This window comes from Anomaloglossus baeobatrachus, chromosome 11 (genome assembly GCF_048569485.1).
Source record: "Anomaloglossus baeobatrachus isolate aAnoBae1 chromosome 11, aAnoBae1.hap1, whole genome shotgun sequence".
In the NCBI taxonomy this organism is placed as follows: domain Eukaryota; kingdom Metazoa; phylum Chordata; class Amphibia; order Anura; family Aromobatidae; genus Anomaloglossus; species Anomaloglossus baeobatrachus.
In genome coordinates this window covers 70,162,421-70,183,426 of record NC_134363.1, presented here as the reverse complement: position 1 = coordinate 70,183,426, position 21,006 = coordinate 70,162,421, and the positions used below count along the sequence as shown (strand labels likewise).

The 21,006-nt window shown below is 40.8% G+C and overlaps 1 protein-coding gene across 2 annotated transcripts in view; it reads right to left on the bottom strand.

Moving 5' to 3' along the window:
- Positions 1-7,392: 7,392 nt before the first annotated feature.
- Positions 7,393-21,006, bottom strand: part of PRKCG (protein kinase C gamma) — a 763,615-nt gene continuing 750,001 nt past the window's right edge. For both annotated transcript variants that reach the window (XM_075329229.1, XM_075329228.1), the window contains 4 exons: positions 18,061-18,141; positions 17,732-17,839; positions 13,416-13,556; positions 7,393-9,285 (listed from right to left, as the gene is read on the bottom strand). In XM_075329229.1, coding sequence (XP_075185344.1) covers positions 9,106-9,285; positions 13,416-13,556; positions 17,732-17,839; positions 18,061-18,141 — 510 coding nt within the window. In that variant the 3' untranslated portion in view covers positions 7,393-9,105. The remainder of the gene's footprint in view (positions 9,286-13,415; positions 13,557-17,731; positions 17,840-18,060; positions 18,142-21,006) is intronic.

The window sequence follows — 21,006 nt, the reverse complement described above, 5'->3', positions numbered from 1 at the left end:
AACCGTTCTCGAACGTATTTAGAACTATCGAGCTTTTGCAAAAAAGCTCGAGTTCTAGTTCGATCTAGAACAGCCCCCAAAATCACTCGAGCCGCGAACTGGAGAACCACGAACCACCAACCGCGCTCAACTCTAGCCTGGACCCTGATCGTGGGCACAGGCAGCTTCTTTATCCATGAACAAGTGGATCTTGATCGTGGGCACGTACCCTTAGTGAGTCGAGCTGGAGGCCTCTCTTAATGAATAGTACACTAGTGAGCTATTCATTAAAGGGATTGTCTGAGACATAATCATTGATGATCTATCCTTGGGATAGGTCATCAATGTCTGATCGGTGGCGACACTCTTCTGCAGATCAGCTTTTCCTAGTACTACCGCCGGTTGGAACCACTCAGCTCCAGAGCTCTACAGAACAACTCCGTCAACTGTAGAGTGACCATGGCTGGGTACTGCATATCCTTTGACTATTTCAATAAATAGGGGGAAGATGTGCCTGGCCGTGGCCACTATTTCATTGGTGGGGCTGTGCTGTGCAGAGTAGTTTCAACTGGCGACGGCACCAGGAACAGCTGATTGACAAGGATGATGAGTGTCACACCCCCACCAATCATAAATCCTATGGATAGATCATCAATGTTACAGCCCTTTAAGATTGTACACCATTTTTCATGAGATGGGCCGTATATCTTCTTCTTTAAAAACAAATGCGCTTATAGAACAGAGAAATAATGAATGATATAAAACCTCATTTGTCACGTTTTTGGGACCATTGACATACCTATCGATTATTAATAAAGTGGATGTTTGATGAAGGATTACTTAGGGCTTCTCAAAACAAATGAAGAGACCGATAATCACTAGGCGGAAACAGCTGAGCTGTGCATACAGTGCGTGCACAAAATTAATGTCAGCCTAATCTGAATTGAATAAGCTATTCTTATCCAGGCATCCGTGAAAAGTCTTGTAGAAGGTGCTGCAAATGTTCTTTTTCAAAGAGTCTTAAGGTAATAGCGATTTCTGTTAAGTTGCTGCAGATTGTTCTTGTACATCCATAGAGCAGGCTTTCTGTAATATACAAATTCCACTAATCGAAACGCATCATAGAGAGAGTGGGACAGCAAAAATACACGGTTTTAATGAACGTTTATTTTTAGATGATCATCTCTTATAATGTTGAGCTCCAATAATGTCCATCGTATTGCAAGATCAAAGATGTCAATATACATAGATAATGTAACATAAGAAGAATACGAAGAATAATGGTAGGCATGCACTCTGTTTTATTCACATTGCTAGTCAGAGAGATACAATTTTAGGAGTACCCATCACAGAAGAAAGCAATATCATATCATTACATTTCTCTTATGGTTGTCCTGTTATAAATAAAGTTTATTTACTGCTTTTGAGCCAGGGTATGTAGGACCTGGAGGAACAGACACAATTTAACGGTAAGGTGGCTATCAGTGGGAAACATTGCATTTTTTAGTGACCAATGTAATGCATGTTTCTTTTTTATTACATTCAAAAATTTCGTGTTTTTTTAAGATTCAGGATTTTCTTTTGGTAAAAAAATCAAAAGGAAAGGATCCTTTTTTGTAAAAAAGTTATTTTTCTGTTAGTGTTACCCAAAGATGGATGTTGCATGTGAGTTCATCATTGAATACTGTTGATCTTGATATAGTACATGTCTATCTTAGAGTACTTGGGTCAAGACTGGAGTTGCAAACATAACTGTTGGAGTGTGGGGTTGGTGTTATTTGAGAGATAGTCTTGTTTTTTTTTGTTCATAAAATCATTAAAGAAAACCTGTACTACATATAAAATGACACAGGGAAAAAGGATCAAAGCACATGAACAAAGAGAAGTGCAAAAAGCCATGGAAAGTTATGACAAAAGTTGAAATCTAGCAGTAATTAATAGAAATCCTGGAACCAAGTAAAAAATAATATCAGTTGATTCAAAAAGGCACCCCACAAGAAAATTCTCATGATGGGTAAAATCAGTGAGCTGTCTTAAGATCTTCACAACCTCATTGTTGCAAAACATAGACTTTGGTTACAGAATTTCTAAACTACTGAAGGTTTCAGTGAGCACTGTTGCGACAATAATCCGAAAGTGGAAGATAATTTCACCATAAACCAGCTACGACCAGGTGCTCCTGGAAAGATTTCAGATAGAGGAGTGAAAAGAATTATCAGAAGAGTTGTCCAAGAGCCAAGGACCACTTGTGGAGAGCTATAGAAAAATGTGGATTATGCAGGCACAATTGTTTCAAAGAAAACCATAAGTATTACATTCAACCTCCATGGCCTGTTTGCACACTCACCATGCAAAACTCAACTGATGAACAAAAAGCATGTTCATGCGTGTTTAAAATTTGTTAAACATTTAATTTGGACAAGATTGTGAAATACTGGGAGAATATAGCCTGGTCAAATGAGATCAGAATTGTACTCTAGGGATGCTACAATACACACCATGTTTGAAGGCCAAAAGGCACTGCACATGACCCCCAAAATACCATATCAACAGTGAATTTTAGAGGTAAGAACATCATGGTGTGGGGTTGATTTTCAGTAAACTTTATGGCAAACGTCAAGTGATTGAAGGAAGAATAAATGGGCAAATGAACAGAGACATTCTTGATTTAAATCTGCTACCATTCACCAGGATGATGAAGATGAAATGAGGGTGGTCATTATGATCCCAAACACGCAGCCAAGGAAATGCTGAATTGGTTTTAGAGAAAGAAAATAAAGCTGCTAAAATGACCCAGCCAAACACTTGACCTGAATCAAATAAAAAATGTATAGAAGGAACTAAAGCTCAGAGTTCATAGAAACCTTCAGGATCTAAAAAAGAGTATTTGTGTGGAAGAATGGGAAAAAAATCACACCTGAGCAAAGCATGCCACTAGTTTCTCCATACAGGAGGTGTCTGGAAGCTGTCATCACCAACAAAGGCTTTTGTCTGAAGTATAAATACTTTTCAGTCAGTATGATCAATACTTTTTCCCTGTGTCATTTCTCATTATTACACATAACTTAATTGATGTACATCTATGTTTTGATTTTGCTTCCTGGGTGAATTGGATGGGTTGTTACCAATATCTTCTGAGAAATTCATGTCAATTGCACCATTAGAAATATATTTACTTAGAAAATTGTTGATGTGGTCAATATTTCACTCGCAGTATACTGTCTACAATGGGTACGGAAAGTATTCAGACCACTTTATGTTTTTCACTCTTTGTTTCATGGTAGCCATTTGGTAAATTCAAAAACGTTCAATTTTTTTTCTCATTACTGTACACTCTGCTCCCCATCCCCTATCTTGACAGAAAAAAACAGAAATGTAGAAATGTTTGCAAATGTAATCAACAAGAAAAACTGAAATATCACATGGTTATAAGTATTCAGACCCTTTGCTCAGACACTCATATTTAAGTCACATGCTGTCCATTTTCTTGTGATCCTCCTTGAGATGGTTCTACTCCTTCATGGCAGTCAAGCTGTGTTTAATTAAACTGATAGGACTTGATTTGGAAAGGCACACACCTGTCTATATAAGACCTTACAGCTCACAGTGCATGTCACACCAAGTGAGAATCATGAGGTCAAAGGAACTGCCCAAAGAGCACAGAGACAGAATTGTGGCAAGGCACAGATCTGGCCAAGGTTACAAAAGAATTTCTGCAGTGCTCCAGGTTCCTAAGAGCATAATGGCCTCCATAATCCTTAAATGGAAGAAGTTTGGGACCACCAGAACTCTTCCTAGACCTGGCCGTCCATCCAAACTGAGCAATCATGAGAGAAGAGTCTTGGTGAGAGAGGTAAAGAAGAACCCCAAGTTCACTGTGGCTGAGCTCTAGAGATGGTAGGGAGATGGGAGAAAGTTCCACAAAGTAAACTATCCCCATGACTTGAGCCTTTATGACTGAGTGCCCCAATGGAAACCTCTCCTAAGTGCAAGACATATGAAAACCTGAATAGAGTTTGCAAAAAAACACATGAAGGACTTCCAGACTATGAGAAATACGATTCTCTGGTCTGATGAGAAGAAGATAGAACTTTTTGGTGATAATTCTAAACAGTATGTGTGGAGAAAACCAGGCACTGCTCATCACCTACCCATTACAATCCCAACAGTGAAACATGGTGGTGGCAGTATCATGCTATGGGCGTGTTTTTCAGCTGCAGGGACAGGATAACTGGTTGTAATTGAAAGAAAGATGAATATGGCCAAGTAAAGAGATATCCTGGAAGAAAACCTCTTCCAGAGTGCTCTGGATCTCAGACTTGGCCAAAGGTTCATCTTCCAACAAGACAATGATCCTATGCACACAGCTAAAATAACAAAGGAGTGGCTTCAGAACAACTCTGTGATTCATGACTGGCCCAGCCAGAGCCCTGACCTAAACCCAATTGAGCATCTCTGGATAGACCTGAAAATGGCTGTCCACCAATGTTCACAATCCAACCTGACGGAACTGGAGAGGATCTGCAAGGAAGAATAGCAGAGGATCCCCAAATCTAGGTGTCAAAAACTTGTTGCTTCATTCCCAAGAAGACTCATGGCTGTACTAGCTCAAAAGGGTGCCTCTACTTAATACTGAGCAAAGGGTCTGAATACTTATAACCATGTGCTATTTTAGGGGTTTTTTTTAATAAACTTGCAAAAATGTCTACATTTCTGTTTTTTTCTGTCAAGATGGGGTGCAGAGTGCACATTAACGAGAAAAAAATGAACATTTTTGAATTTACCAAATGGCTGCAATGAAACGAGAGTGAAAAATTTAAAGGTGTCTGAACCCACGGTATGTGCATATATATATATATATATATATATATATATATATTAGTTTTGGCCTCTTTCTACTAACTTCCCAGTTGGCCCATTAAAACCAGGACCAAAAGCAACAAAGAATAATAGAGAAGACTGCTTATTTTTACTGCCAGTCTCTATGTTTAATGGAATAGAATTAAGGGGGTTGTCTAGGTTTTGGACAAACGTCTACAGTTACTCTATGTAGTGTGCACGCTGTCATGATTTATGACCTCATGTCATGCTGGCGTCTGACAGGAGATTTCGTGTTCTTAATTTTTGCATGGTGGTAGACTCATGCCAATTAGAAATATTTGGACTCTCTCTATTATCTTCTAGGGAGAAAAGCCAAGCACATCTAGCTGTCTTGTGACCTCAAGTTTGGAAATAACATTCATAAAGTTATCTGACTGGCCACAATAGCAGGACATTGTGACAACGTGCACATCACACACTGTCACGATTCAGCAGTCTGTAGTCTTAGGCGGGCTTTGCACACTAAGACATCGCAGGCCGATGCTGCGATGCCGAGTGCGATAGTGGCCGCCCCCGTCGCAGCAGCGATATGTGGTGATAGCTGGCGTAGCGAAAGTTATCGCTACGCCAGCTTCACACACACACTCACCTGCCGTGCGACGTCCCTGTGGCCGGCGACCCGCCTCCTTGTTAAGGGGGCGGGTCGTGCGGCGTCACTGCGACGTCACACGGCAGGCGGCCAATCAGAGCGGAGGGGCGGAGATGAGCAGGATGTAAACATCCTGCCCACCTCCTTCCTTCCGCATATCCTACGGAAGCCGCAGTGAGGCCGGTAGGAGACGTTCCTCGCTCCTGCGACTTCACACACAGCGATGTGTGCTGCCGCAGGAGCGAGGAACAACATCGGACCGTCGCGTCAGCGTAATCATGGATTACGCCGACGCTGCACCGATGATACGATTACGACGCTTTTGCGCTCGTTAATCGTATCATCCAGCCTTTACACACTGCGATGTCGCATGCGATGCCGGAAGTGCGTCATTTTCAATTTGACCCCACCGACATCGCACCTGCGATGTCGCAGTGTGCAAAGTGCCCCTTAGAATACCAGTAGATATTTTGTCCCAAGCCTGGACAACTTCTTTAAAGCAGGCTTTATACCCAAAGAGGAAATATTTTCTATGGACAAATACCACAATCAATTTTGTCATACTGCTCAAGGACCTAATCAGTGTAGCGAGTATAATACAAAGTAAAAAAATGGATTTCAATAAGCTTTATTTACAATGAATTAGACAACCACAATAATGGGAACTTGTCATGTTAAATGTGCAATGTGATCTTCCAGCAGTATGTTAAACAGAAGAAGCTAAGTTAATTGACACAAAGAGCCCGAGTCATCAAAGATTTCTTGCCAAAATTCTGGCGTAAAGGCCTTGAAAAGTCACTAAGTTTAGATTTTGCTACTTTTGTCATGCCTGTTTCTCCCGGCTCTGACAAATTGGGCAGAGCTGGAGCGGGAACAAGTCATAGTGGGGGTGGGATACCCCAGCGAGTCTAACTCATGGCATTCCTGAGAGAGAAATCTCGATTTTATTTCTAACTGGAGTGAGATTTCTGGCGTAGCGCACGGTGGCTCTTGCTCATCAGACGCTACAGATTCATGAAGAGGCGTGCACCCCTTCATCTGGACTTCACTACGCCACCTCATGAGGACCGGCATGACCAATACTGGTCTTATTGGTATTCCAAAGAGAGAAATCTCAATCTAATACCTGACTGGAGTGAGATTTCTGATGTAGCGCACGGAGGAACTTGCTCCTTATCATTCTCTACAGATTCATGAAGAGGCGTGCACCCCTTTATTTGGACTCCACCACGCCTCCTCACGAGGACCGGTGTGAACAACACTGGTCTTGATGGTATTCCCAAGAGAGAAATCTCAATCTAATACCTGACTCGAGTGAGATTTCTGACCTGGCATATGGAGGAACTTGCTGATAGTTAGAAGCTACAGATTCATGAAGAGGCATGCACCCATTCATCTGACTCCACCATGCCTCAACACTGGTCTTGATGAATTGGGCCCATAGTTTTATGGTACCAAATTTGAAAGAAAATGTATTTTGCTTATTCTTTGGTTGGAAGTCCTGTTGGCGGAAGTCCTGTTGGCGGTCTTACCCACTACAGCTGTCTCAGTATGTACACTTATACAGATGGGATGGATGCCAGTCACTGATGAGAACGTCTCCTAACCCCAGAATAAGTAAATTACAATTTCTCCAAAATCTTTTAACACAAAACTTTTTATCTGTTCACCTTCTCCTGCTTTATAACATGTTGCCATCAGTTGGACTACAAATTCAAAGTGACCGGTTCCTCTTAAGTCAATGAAAACTTCCAACCTATATAAACACTTGTTATCTCCACTTTGGCTTAGACGGTCAATCGAACAGTCTTAAAGGGAACCTGTCACTGGATGTTTATAATACTCACCAAACGGTCAGAGCAGAGCAGACTAGTCGGATGGGTGTCTCCGTTCTCTGGGTCCGCGCTTCCTCTTTCGGCCATCTTTTTCCTCCTTCTGAAGCTAATGTGGATGACGCATACTATGTCATACACACAAGCCGACATTGAGGTCCTGCGCAGGTGCACTTTGTTCTGTCCTGAGTAAGGCAAATCAAAGTATTGTAGTGCGCCTGCGCGGGACCTCAATGCCGCTGGGACCTCAATGCCGGCTAGTGTAGATGACGTAGAACGCGTCATCCACACTAGCTTCAGAAGAAGGACAAAGATGGCCGAAAGAGGAGGCACGGACCCGGAGAAAGGAGACGCCCATCCAACCAGTCTGCCCCGCACTGACCGTTAGGTATTATAAACATCCGGTGACAGGTTCCCTTTAAGTGGACTGCATGCAAAATACTTTTTGTATCTCATAAAAAAGATTATTTTATTACCATCCTTTGACAATTGTGACTTCTTACAACCAGCTGAATGAATAGACTTCTGCTCTTCCATTATAGTTCATTAGACATCCCTATTATTAATTGCCCTAATGCACTTTCCCTTCCATTTAAAGGAACAGAATAAGAAAGTAGCAGCTCAGACGATATGAGTGAACTAGTTATTTGTATTGGCTTGTTATTACATCAGAAACACAATAACTTTATTGTAATAACGCATGATTTCATAAATCCAAGTAATCTACCAGTGTGCAGTGGAAGAACATGATATCACACTACTATGTCAATGGTCTAACAACACACAACCAAAACCTCATCTGCTTTACTCATGGTAAGCCCCATCATAAACCAATGGATAAATTATCGTGTAAGAAACATACATTTCCTTCAAGTTGGACCCAGCAGTCTTTGTGTAGTGTTGACTTATACTTGTCAAAATACTCAAACACTACAAGTAAAATATTCAGAATACGTGGAAATTATTTATCAAAATATATCCATGGAAGCCCAAACCAGTTATCCCGCCACTATTTCTACACCAAGTCCAGAAAGACTCAGTGAAACTGATCAGACTAGCGAGCATGTACACACAGCATGATCTCTTACAGCCCATGCACAAAAAGCAGATGATCTAAGTATATAATACATATATCATTTTCCGAGGGTCATTCTTCCTAGAGAGGAAGGGAGTACCTGTGCCTACGTAAACAGGATAACACTTAGATATATTGTACACAAACAAATATAATAAAAGGCCATGCATGGCAGTGCTAGATGCAATTTTGGGGAGAGATGCAGGCAGTGTTAAGTCCATTCCAAGTGGGGGTTGTGCAAACTAAATAAGATATTTGCTTCTTGTATATCCTGAATCCAGTTGCACTTCAAGTATGAGCTCACATCCAAAATGTGGACTCCAGGCATTCATCTTCTAGGCTCACAATCTGGTTCCAACATCTGAATTAGATTACTGTGTTCCACTTCAATGTGACCTCATTGCAAACAGTAAAGCAACGACTTGACTCTTCATCAGATGGCCTCGAGACACTGACCAACCCTACGGTAAAACTTACAACTTGCTCATTAGCTCTTTCTTATGTTCTAATTATAGTTAAATGCCAGATCAGTGTCATGTCCCGGAAGGAATGGATTCACTATTGCATCCTGGCCCCCTCACACGGCACGTTACAACACTTGTTTTCCAAGATGCAAAATGGAACGAAGGAGAAGATGGGGTTAGGGCATAAACTGCCAAGAAAGCCAATATCAAGGAGTATACCATGCTGACCAAAGCATTGGGGCTTAGAGAAAATGCCTTCTGCTCCTTGTGGTACAAATCAAGTGGTCACACCAGGGATATGGGAACTGGACTATGAGGATTAGTATGGACAAACTCTGGATTAATGAATGTGAATCCAGCAAATTCACTCTGGTCAATACCAGCTAAGACCAGCTGGTCTGGAGGTGTAAGGACTGGAGCTGCTCGAGTGAAGAATTTGTCAAAATTTTCACCACTCTTTCCACACTGTAAGAAAAAAAAGATAAGAAAAAAAAGATAAGAAAATCAGAACCATTATATTACAGATTTTAATTTACTAACTAAATTGGCGAATCACTTTGCAAACAAACTTGGGATAGGTGATAAAAGTCTGAGTGCTTCGGGTCCAACTGTTGGAAGCTGAGGTGATCCTGAAAATGGGGTTCCTAAAGTTCCCTATGTGGATCAAAACTGGTTATCATTCATGTGTGACAGTATTCCATTTAAACTGGGGCATTTGGGACTTCCATTTTTGGTGTTGCTTGTTGTCCAAGTGGTTAGATTCCCATGTGATCATATATTGGTGTCCTACAGTGTTTAGCGTAATAAAAATAAAAATCTTTTCAAAGCATAAAGTTTTAAATTTGTATACATGCATGTAATATAGTGTGCGTATATTAATATACCGTATTTTTCGCTTTATCAGACGCACTTTTGTTCCCCCAAATTTTGGGGGAAAGTAGGGGGTGCATCTTATAATCTGAATATGCAGATTATATACTGCAGGGCCCAGGGGAGGTGGGGGCAGCTCTGGAGTGGTGCTGGAGGCTGAGGCAGGCTGCTGAAAGCTGGTGAAAGCTGCAGGAGGCAGCGGGAGATCTCCTGCTCCCGCTCATATAATATGCACTGCCGCTGTCCATCACCGTGGTGCTGAAACCGCACCGCGGTGATGGGCTGGGGGAGTGGTGCATATTATATGTGCCTGTGCCCCCCTTTGATGGCACATGGAGCCCCCCGTGTTAGATATGGCCCCATGCTGCTGCCCATAGTAAAATAAAAAACTCTTTACTTACCGCCTCAAGCGCTGATCTCCCTGGTCTCCCTGCTACCGCTGTGATCAGGCACGCAGAGATGATGCCACTCTGCTGTGCTGATTACATGACCGGTACCGAGAATCAGGAAGTGCAGGAGCTCAGCAACATGGAGGGAGACACCGGCATTACAGCGCTGGAAAAGATAAGTAAAGTGTTTTTTATTTTACAATGGGCAGCAGCATGGGGGCCATATCAAACACCAGTGCCATCCATAGGGGCCATGGGCAGCACAGGGGGACATGTGCCATCCATAGGGGGCCATGGGCAGCACAGGGGGAGGTGTGCCATCCATAGGGGGCCATGGGCAGCACAGAGGGATGTGTGCCATCCATAGGGGGCCATGGGCAGCACAGGGAGATGTGTGCCATCCATAAGGGGCCATGGGCAGCACAGGGGGACGTGTGCCATACATAGGGGGCCATGGGCAGCACAGGGGGCCATGTGCCATCCATAGGGGGCCATGGGCAGCACAAGGGGCCATGTGCCATCCATAAGGAGCCATAGGCAGCACAGGGGGAGGTGTGCCATCCATAGGAGACCTGTTCCAGCTGTAGGAGACGTGTGCCATCTATAGGAGACCTGTGCCAGCTGCAGGGGATGTGTGCCAGCAATAGGGGACGTGTGCCAGCACAGGGGGATGTGTGCCATCCATAGGAGGCCATGGGCAGCACAGGGGGATGTGTGCCATCCATATATGGCCATTGGAAGCACAGGGGGACGTGTGCCTTTCATAGGGGGCCATGGGCAGCACAAGGGGACGTGTGCAATCCATAGGAGACCTGTACCAGCTGTAGGAGACGTGTGCCATCTATATGAGACCTGTGCCAGCTGTAGGGGATGTGTGCCAGCAATAGGGGACATGTGCTAGTACAGGGGGACGTGTGCCATCAATAGGAGACATGTGCCAGCATAAGGGGATGTGTGCCAGCAATAGGGGACGTCTGCCAGCCATAGGGGACATGTGGCATCACTGGGGGATGTGTGCCAGCACAAGGGGGCTATATTCAATATAAGGGAGCCATATCCAGATTAAGGGGGCTAATTTTAGGATGGGGGGGCTATGAGGGACATATACCCTATATGATTTGTTAGACGGACACTGGCATTATAAGACAGACCCCATTTTACATTAAAAATAAAAAATTCTCTTTTCCTTCACCAAATTTGGGGGTGCGTTTTATAATCAGGTGCATCTTATAAAGCGAAAAATACGGTACTCACCTACCACAGCTCTCTCGGTGTGCAGTGCCGTTCTGCTCCTATTTTCAGTGACGTCACCACAATTTGACTAGCCTGCTCACTATATGCTTTATGTTAGACCTAATCTCTCTTAAAATGCAAGTCTATGCCACCTCGTTCTGATGAACCATAGACTTACATTGTAAAAGCCACTTCTAGGTCACGCAGAGTCCAGCATGACTCGGACAGTCTGCATAGTTGTGACGTCACTGAGAAGAGGAGCAGAACAGAGCTGAATCCTGAAGAAAGCAACAACAGGAGTGTATATTGATAAACTCAAACAACATTACATACACACATTTATTAAAAATAATATAAATGGCAGTGCTTTATTAAGATGGAATCAAATCTGTTGGAAGAATTGAGTGATTCTGTCTAAACGTAAATTTAACAGATCTCTCATCTCTAATGATTATTTTGTTGCTCCTTCTTGGACTTTTATGAAAGTCTGAATTCTCCAAGGCAATGGCTTGACTAACAATAAACAATATTCTATATCAGTGTTACGCTTGGAAATGATGATGTCCAAGAGCACTGCGTGACATCGAAGTTCAGATCTAAGGGCATCTGACACACTACAAAATACTCAACGAGCAAGGGGGACAACGGGGGACAATAGGGGACTTATACAATGGTGGGCCCTGCAGCTAGGGAGAGGTGACACCTACTGAACTCACCTCAAGCTGTATCCTGAGCTCCCTAGCATCCATATATGGAGTTTTTCAACTCCTTCGCTGAGCCGGACTCCAAAGTAGTAATTGGATGTGCACAGGACAGTACCCCAGCAGCTCCTTCCACCAGGATGGCCAGAATAGAATGAATTCTATCAAATTAAACTAAGGGGGCATGGGCTTATAGAAGCTACAGCTGACCTGCACTGCTATGAGCTGATGGCAACCAAACTTAACTCATAAAACATCAAAAGAAAGGAAACGGTTTAAATGTGGACTCTCAGATGGAAATGGGAGGCTCCAAAACCTGTCACTAATCTTTGAAAAGCAGGGAGATGACCGTGACTATCAGGCGATTTCAACTTTCCAGAAGAATAGTTGACAGATCAACTTTGCAGGATCCAACATTTTTAATTTTAACCACAAATGCTTAATTGGATCAGAATGTTTACTAGTTATGTTTATATTATTTACCTGAAGAAAAGATTTAATGCTGTTTGCTCTACAGAGAAGATGCATTATCATTCATATAAAAATGACTTACTCTTCTTTATTCTTATTTTCTATCGATAGATTAAGAAAAGTGTCCAAAATGTCTATAAACACCTGTGCATTGACTGTTAACATAATGATCACCATCTTCCCTGGTCTGTTATGTGGCACGTATCATAAATGAGTACGGAAATTTGATTGCTTTATTCAGGAAACTATCTTGATTGATATCGTTAGAACGGCACCATACAAAAATTCCAGCATCATCACTCATTACTTGCCATGATTCATTACTGAATATCACTTTCATCTAATCATCCACTCTCTCTGATTGCTTCTCACTGTAACCTTGTTTTCGACTGTTGAGGTGTTAGTAGTGTTTTTTTTGTTTTTGTTTTTTCATTTTCTATCTGTAAATGTAATTTCACTCAGTTGATTTCTTACAGTTTTGTCATAAACATTGACTCCTGTTTCTACCTATTTATTTTTCATTTGTTTTGCTGTCCATTTTCCATTTCCAAGGCATATTGCTTTGTGATTTTTACCCTGATGCTTTGACAAGTTCCTTGGTCTTCTGAAAAATGTACAATCAGAAACCTGTGCAAAACCAACATCTTTTTATATACACTATGTATAATTTGCATCTTAAAGGAGTTTTACAATTTTTTTTAATTGTGACATTTGGCAATTATTTTTGGGGCCATGTTTTGCTTAATTTAGCTAAATTTAAATTTTGCCAAATTCAACATCTAGCCCTCCATTTTAGATAGACACACTAAATTCTCTCTTTAAAGTGATCTTCTGGCTCTCAATTCAAAATTTGTCACTAAAGTTGGGATAACTTTCAGAACATTCTTCCTCATATGTATAGAAATATATTTGGAAAAGTTTTGTAACTTACAGGACGAGGTTTGAAAGGCGGTTGGATCTCTAGGCGCTCTAAACGTTCCCAATCAATCCAACGGAAAAATGCGTGATCACGTATATCCCGTTCCCCATCACAGCCAGATCCAAGTCGCTTTAGAGGATGTTTTGTAAGTAACTATCAAAATAATTATAAAAAAAGCAACAGATATTAGCCTGTCTATATGTAAGTATGCCTTTCAATCTATTTCATGAGTCATCACTCACATACAGCAAACACATACACATTTTCTTCTATTTAATAAAAAGGTAATATTTTTTACTTTCACCTAAAAATACATGATAAATAAACATATGTCTTTGATAAAATCTATTACATATGAAGTGGAGGCTATCTCACTGTGTAAAGTGACATAAACTCAACTTTTAAGGGACATCTCACTTGGACATCAGTCTTTTGAAGACACTAAATACAGAAAGTGCACAAAAAGAAAAGAAAAAAAAGAAAAACTATTGCTCCACTCCCTCTCTTAATCGCCTTTAACATGACACAATTTTTGTTTAATATTACAATTACAACTGAGAAATATTTCTTACTGCCTCAAGAGGTCAACTATGTTCCCCTGATCGGTATGAAACTAAAGGGTACTTTACACGCTGCGATATTGGTACCGATATCACTAGTGAGCGTACCCGCCCCTGTCGGTTATGCGTCATGGGCAAATCGCTGCCCGTGGTGCACAACATCGCTAAAACCCGTCACACTACTTACCTTCCCTGCGACGTCGCTGTTGCCTGTGAACGCCTCCTTTCTAAGGGGGCGGTTCGTGCGGCGTCATTGCGACGTCACACGGCAGCTGTCCAATAGCAGAGGAGGGGCGGAGATGAGCGGCTGGAACATGCCACCCACCTCCTTCCTTCCTTCTTTTCCGATGGACAGAGGTAAGGAGATGTTTGTCGCTCCTGCCGTGTCACACATAGCGATGTGTGATGTGCAGGAACGATGAATAGCATCGCTACTCACCAGACAACGATATTTGGTGTTTGGACGACCTCTCCAACACCAACGATTTTTACCACTTTTGCGATCATTGAAGGTCGCTCGTACGTGTCACACGCTGCGATGTCGCTAACGACGCCGGATGTGCGTCACAAACACTGTGACCCCCGACGATAAATCGTTAGCGATGTCGCAGCGTGTAAAGCACCCTTAACGCATGTTATCTGCAGGATCAGATTTTTCCACAACTTACTCCAGAGAATGCTGGAGAGTAGCAAAGAGTTGAGGAAACTAAATTTCTCATTTTATTTAAACATGTCTTGATTTAGTATTACTTTAAAGATGTAGGAGAAACTTTATTCCCATTGATGAGTGAGCATTCCATAGGGGCAACCTGTGCTGCCAAAAAAGGGCTCAACTGGTAGGTGGGCCACTACCACCTCTAAAGCAATTCAAATTTTGCATTATGATGAGTAATTGGACTGCGATGGGCCTATATTCTGTTCTTGCACAGGGGCCTCTTCTGTCTGTACCCACTCCTGTACCCTATAAAAGTGTTTCCCATATCAATAGATTTAGTTGTAATATGTATGATATTGGTAGCTAAAAGTGAACTTCTCAATAGGATATCAAGAGGGGAATGTGGAGTGAGGCTGGAAAAAAAGAAGCAAAGAGGTCTAAAGCTACATTTTTATACTGACAATCCTGTAAGAATTGTTAACTTATTTCTGACAGGCAAGGCCAATTAAAGGATATTAATAAGTTACAGTCAGTTCAAAGGTGTCAACTAGGTTGTTACTTGGGATGAAAGCCTCTCCTAATTTAAGATGTTAGAAAAGTTGGTCTTTTTATTAACAGACTTTTCATTTTTTCTTTTCTTTTTAAATTAAAAACCGGTCCAAAAATTATCCCTCTTAATCATTTGTGACTAGGCAGAACATTGACTCAAATTGATGCTGTTCTTATTAGAGATAATATTAAACTGCTGCGACTGAGATTAGTGATGTGCTATACAGTGGGTAAAATAAGTGTTGAACACGTCACCCATTTTCTAAGTAGATATTTTTTCGAACGTTGCTATTGACATGAATTTCACAGGCAAAGAAATCAAATTATAGATGTCCATACATTTTGTGAATTGTAATAATGGGAAATGGGAAATGAGAAGGGGAAAATTATTGAACACGCTTACTGAAATTCATTTAGTACTTCGCACTAAAGCCTTTGTTGGCAATGATAGCTTCAAGACGCCTCTCGGAGAAACTAGTGGCATGCATTGCTCAGGTGTGATCCTTTCTTTAATGACATTAAGTTTTCCAGTGTCATATGATGATAAACAACCCCATTCCATAATGTTCCTCCCTCCAAACTTCATTGCTGGTATGGTGTTTAAAGGTTGATATGCAGTGTTTTTCAACCTCCAGCCTTCAAGCTTGGTGTGTACTATGACATCCAAAGAGTTCATTTTTTGTTATCTGACCAGACTATATTTTCAAAGTATTTAACAGGCTTGTCTAAATGTTGTTGAGAAAACTTTAAATCCACTTGAACATGGTTTTTGTTCATCAATGGAGTCTTTTGTGGTGAGCGTACTTAGAGTCCATGGAGGTTGAGTGCACACCTTATTGTTTTCTTTTAAACAATTGTACCTCCTGATTCTAGGTCTTTCTGTAGCTCCCCACAAGTGGTCCTCGGTTCTTAGACAATTGTTCTGATTATTTTCATTGCTCTGTCTGAAATCTTGCAGGAAGCACCTGGTAGTGGCCAGTTTATGGTGAAATGATGTTCATTCCACTTTCGGATTATGGTTCCAACAAAGCTCACTGGAACCTTCAGTAGTTATGAAATTCTTCTCTATCTAATTCCATCAGCTGTTTTGCAACAATAATGTTGAGAGTTCTTGAGATGTCTCACTGGTTTTACACATCATGAGATGCTTCTTGTGAGGCACGTTGGTGATGAAACATTTTTCTAGGTTGTCTGTAGAATCTGCTGCTAGTTTTTTTCAGTAAGTGAGGGGATTGTTTTCTAATTACTGATAGATTTCAGATGGTGACATGACTTTCCATGGATCTTTGCACCTCTCTTTCTTCATGTGTTCAATCCTTTTTCCCTGTCTCACTTCTCGATATTACTTTACACATAATTTTATTAATGGACATATATGGTTTGATTTCTTTCTCTCTATGGATTGAATGAGTTGTTACTGATATCTGGTGAGAAATTCATATCAATAGCACCTTTATAAATATATTTGCTTAGAAAATTGGTAATGTGTTCAATATATACAATACTATAATTTATTTTTGAGAATCTATTAATCTTGATTTATTTAAAACTTAGCAAAAGGGGCACAATAAGAAATGCTAAGTAGGTAGGTATAGGTACAGAAAGTCAAATGTGGTAGCAACATGCGGTGTAGATATAGCAAAAACATTTTTTAACTTTTTTTATCTATTTCTTTAACAAAATTCAACCTTTTTCAGAAAAATTTCAAAAATAAAATACTAGATAGTTCTAATATAATTCTATGTAGAAACTTAAAGGGAACCCATCATGTCTCCTGTCTGTTCCCAACTTCTTCTGTAACAGTGAACACACTTGGATAAAAAGAAATTGATGGCACAACCACTAAAATGTCTTCTTTGCTAGAAAGACTATGACTATGGGTACTGTGACCGCCCGCCAGGAATGCATACATCTGTACCCAATGGGGATTACATTTTTTATATCCTTTTAATGGCTTTCTAATAAAGAAGAAAAAAAGCTTTTTTATTTTCATTTTATTTATTTATTATTTTATCTTTTAGGTTATTTTTTATTTTCAGTGGATGTGTCATAATTTCCTTTTTTTTCCAATTGTTCAATGCTTTTGGTCTGCAAAGTTACTGGCACCTCCAATTTTAGAGGATTGTTTTTATATGGACTGTTTTTGGTAATGTGGCAGCGTTCGCAACAGTTTTGCTTTCCCAGTACACATATATTCCTTTAAGACAATATGTCATGTGCTTACTTAATTTGCAAGCTTTTAAAAATGATCTTGTATGCTAATAAGGAGGTCCCAGTTTGGATCCTTGGATCCTGACAACCTGCATAGAATACTCATTATATCATGGAGTATGATTACAGCAGGACTAGTCTTGGGCAAGAAACAACCCAACCAAACTAGTCTTACCTCATCAGGAAATGTGACTTTGTGGAATTAAGAAAGGTTTAAAAAATAAACTTAAAGTACATAAAACACTTTACAAGAATAAAGTAACTACATGCATGCCGTTACAGTACCGGTTGAGAAAAGTCAGGGATTTCCATAGAATCCCTTTAATAATAAGGATATGTAAATACATTTTTACCCCTTTGCATATAGAGACAGCTTCTCTGGACAGAGACTTTGGATACGATACAGTCTGCTCCATGATGGACTGGAATAACTCATCCTCATCTTCTCCATCAAATGGGGGCTTTTGTAATAAAAAGAGAAAATAAAGATCAATTTTAATGGGGTTGTTCAAAACTTTGACATGGACAATACCATCAATGATCAACTCTGGCGTCAGCTGTAACAGCATATAGAACCGGAACACCATGGTTCTGTAATTTATAACATGCTTAGCTGTTTTGAAACAATCATCCCTCAATAGTGTCAGGGTAATATGAAGAACAACGTATGAAAAACTCATACCTGTCCTGCCAGCATTTCGTACAGTAAAACCCCATAAGACCACCAATCCACTGACTTCCCATAAGGCTGATAGGCAATAATCTGAAAAGAATGCATAATATGGGATTATGAAATTAGCCAAGCTATTAAAAGCTGTACAGTTGTCATTTCATTTGTTTCTATCATATTACTGAACATTATGTTTACCTGCATTTTTTTTCTGAGAACAGTAATTACAAAATGCTAACAGCCCTGAAAACCCATTCTGTTATATCTGGGTACTGCAAATTCAAGGGTTTTCCTGTACATTAATATTGATGGCCTATCCTTAGGATAGGTCATCAATACCAGATTGATAGATTGCAACACCCCACAAACCCAGTGATCAGCTGTTCCTGGCGCCCACATTGGCTGGATATGATCAGTTATGGAGCTGCACAGATTTGTCAACCGAATAGTGGTCATAGCTAGGAAATACATGTCCGTCCTTACTCGAATCCACCAGCTGATGAGTAGGGGTGTCAGGTGTCAAACCCCCAATCGATTTAGTATCGATGTCCTATCATAAGATAGGCCATCGATGTTAAAGGGAACCTGTTATCAGGTTTTTCCCTTATGAGCTGCGGCAACCACCATGAGCCCTTGTATACAGCGTTCTACAATACTGTATATAAGAGGCCAGACCGCTCTGTAGAACTTAAATAAATACCTTTAGATTACTCACCTGGGGGAGGGTGGCCTGGTCCAATGGGCGTCGCTGCTCTTCGGTCCGCCACCTCCTCTATCTTGTGCGATCACCATCCTCCTTTCATTCCCCGTGTGTAAGATGCATCCTGTGTCATCCACACAGAGGCCATAATTGCGCTCCTGCACATGCGCACTTTGATCTGACCTGCTGAGGGCAGATCATAGTATTGTAGAACACATGCGCGGGCGGTCTTTGACTTTTCCTTGAACCTGCGCATTACAGTACTTTGCTCTGCCCTCCGCAGGACAGATTAAAGTGTGCATATGCAGGAACGCAATACAGGCCTCTGTGTGGAAGACACAGGACGCATCATACACACGGGGCATGGAAAGAGGATGGCGATCGCACAAGATGTAGGACACGCCGGACCAAAAGCAGCAAACACCCATTGGACTGGACCGGCCCCTAGGTGAGTATAATAATGGTGTTTTTTATGTTCTACAGAGTGGCCTGGGTTCTTATATACAGTATTCTAGAATGCTATATGTAAGTGCTCTTTGATGGTGGCTGTAGCTTATAGGGGCCAAATCTGGTTACATGTTCCCTTTAAAGTAGCAGACGTAGCAGACAAACCCTTTATTACATATGCAATTAGAGTTTTAAGACTTATTTAACAACCACATTACCTGATTATCAATGTGATTTTAATTCCCAACATGTTTTCTATATAGTACATATATTTAATGGAGTTTTCCAGGATTAACAAAAAATTATACATAGAGTGACTGCAGATTGCAGAATTCTCTGACACTGTGGAATATGTAGTTACATAGTTACTAAGGTTGAAAAAAGACCTAGGTCCATCTAGTTCAACCTTCCTCCACCAGTTCTACATTTGGTCACTAAGTCATTTATAACCAACAATGTTGTGTGTACTGAGGAAATCATCCAGCCCTTTTTTGAAAGCTGTTATAGTATCTGCCATTACTACCTCTTGTGGTCGGCATTCCACAGTCTGACTGCTCTAACTGTAAAGAACCCTTTCCTATTTAGCTGCTGGAATCACTTTTCTTCCACTCGCAGTGAATGCCCCCTGGTCCTTAGTATTGTCTTTGGAAGAAATAAGTCATGTGCCAGTCCTTTATATTGACCACACATGTATTTATACATGTAAATGAGATCTCCTCTGAGACGTCTTTTTTCTAAGCTAAACATATCTAACTTTTTCAACCTGTCATCATATGGGAGGCCTTCCATCCCTTGTAGTAGTCTAGTTGCCCGCCTTTGAACTGACTCTAACTTCTGAATGTCCTTTTTAAAATGTGGAGCCCAAAACTGAATCCCATATTCCAGATGTGGCCTTACAAGTGATTTATAGAGGGGTAACAATACGTTGGGATCACGGGATCTAATCTCTCTTTTTATACACCCAAGAATCTTGTTTGCTTTTGCAGCTGCTGTACACTGTCAAGATTCCACTGTACTGCCAGTTTGATTTGCATATAGGTAGTCACATTCCAACTAGCAACTTTCCCTTCATCTCTAAATGTTCTATCAGGAGAAGCAGATAAGAAGCTAGTCAGCACATCACAGAAACTATGCTTGTGGACACGTGATGATGACCACAAAAGCTGGCAATACTAGGGAATCCTGAGAGTATGCATGTTGCACACTTTCAGAATTTTGCAATCGAAACTTACAATACAGTAACTGCAGACATTTATGATCTGCCCAGGAAACTATTATTATTATTAATTATGAGTTTATCATGTCTAATAAACTGTTTAACTTACACCTGCTTGTCCAAAAGGGTAAGGAACTTTAAGAGAAATGTCTCCTAATTTACTAATCAAAGATAGTCTTTGTATACTTTCTTCTTCATTCACCGTGCAATATGTAATGGATGAACAGTTTTTTCACATTATCGTAACACAGTACCCATAGTGATATAGAAATGCTCTTTAAAGAAGGTCGCATTGCTAGGCATTTTTCTTCTACATTCCTTAAGAAAGCAAAGAAATCACAGCGGCTCCATATACAATCATAAAGCCCAGGTAATTAGATTCTGCAGGGGGTTTTATTAGCAATCTTTATAATGTAGAAGAACCCATTGTATTATGTAATCTCCTAATTCATCATAAATGTAAAACTTATTTACTAGCCATACGAGGAAAGATCGCAATAACGCGTCCGCCTTCTGCTTTATCCTTTATTTCCGATTTTATTACCATGCACATTATGAGCCTTATTTAGTGAAATGGTATAAAGTACTGTCTGTA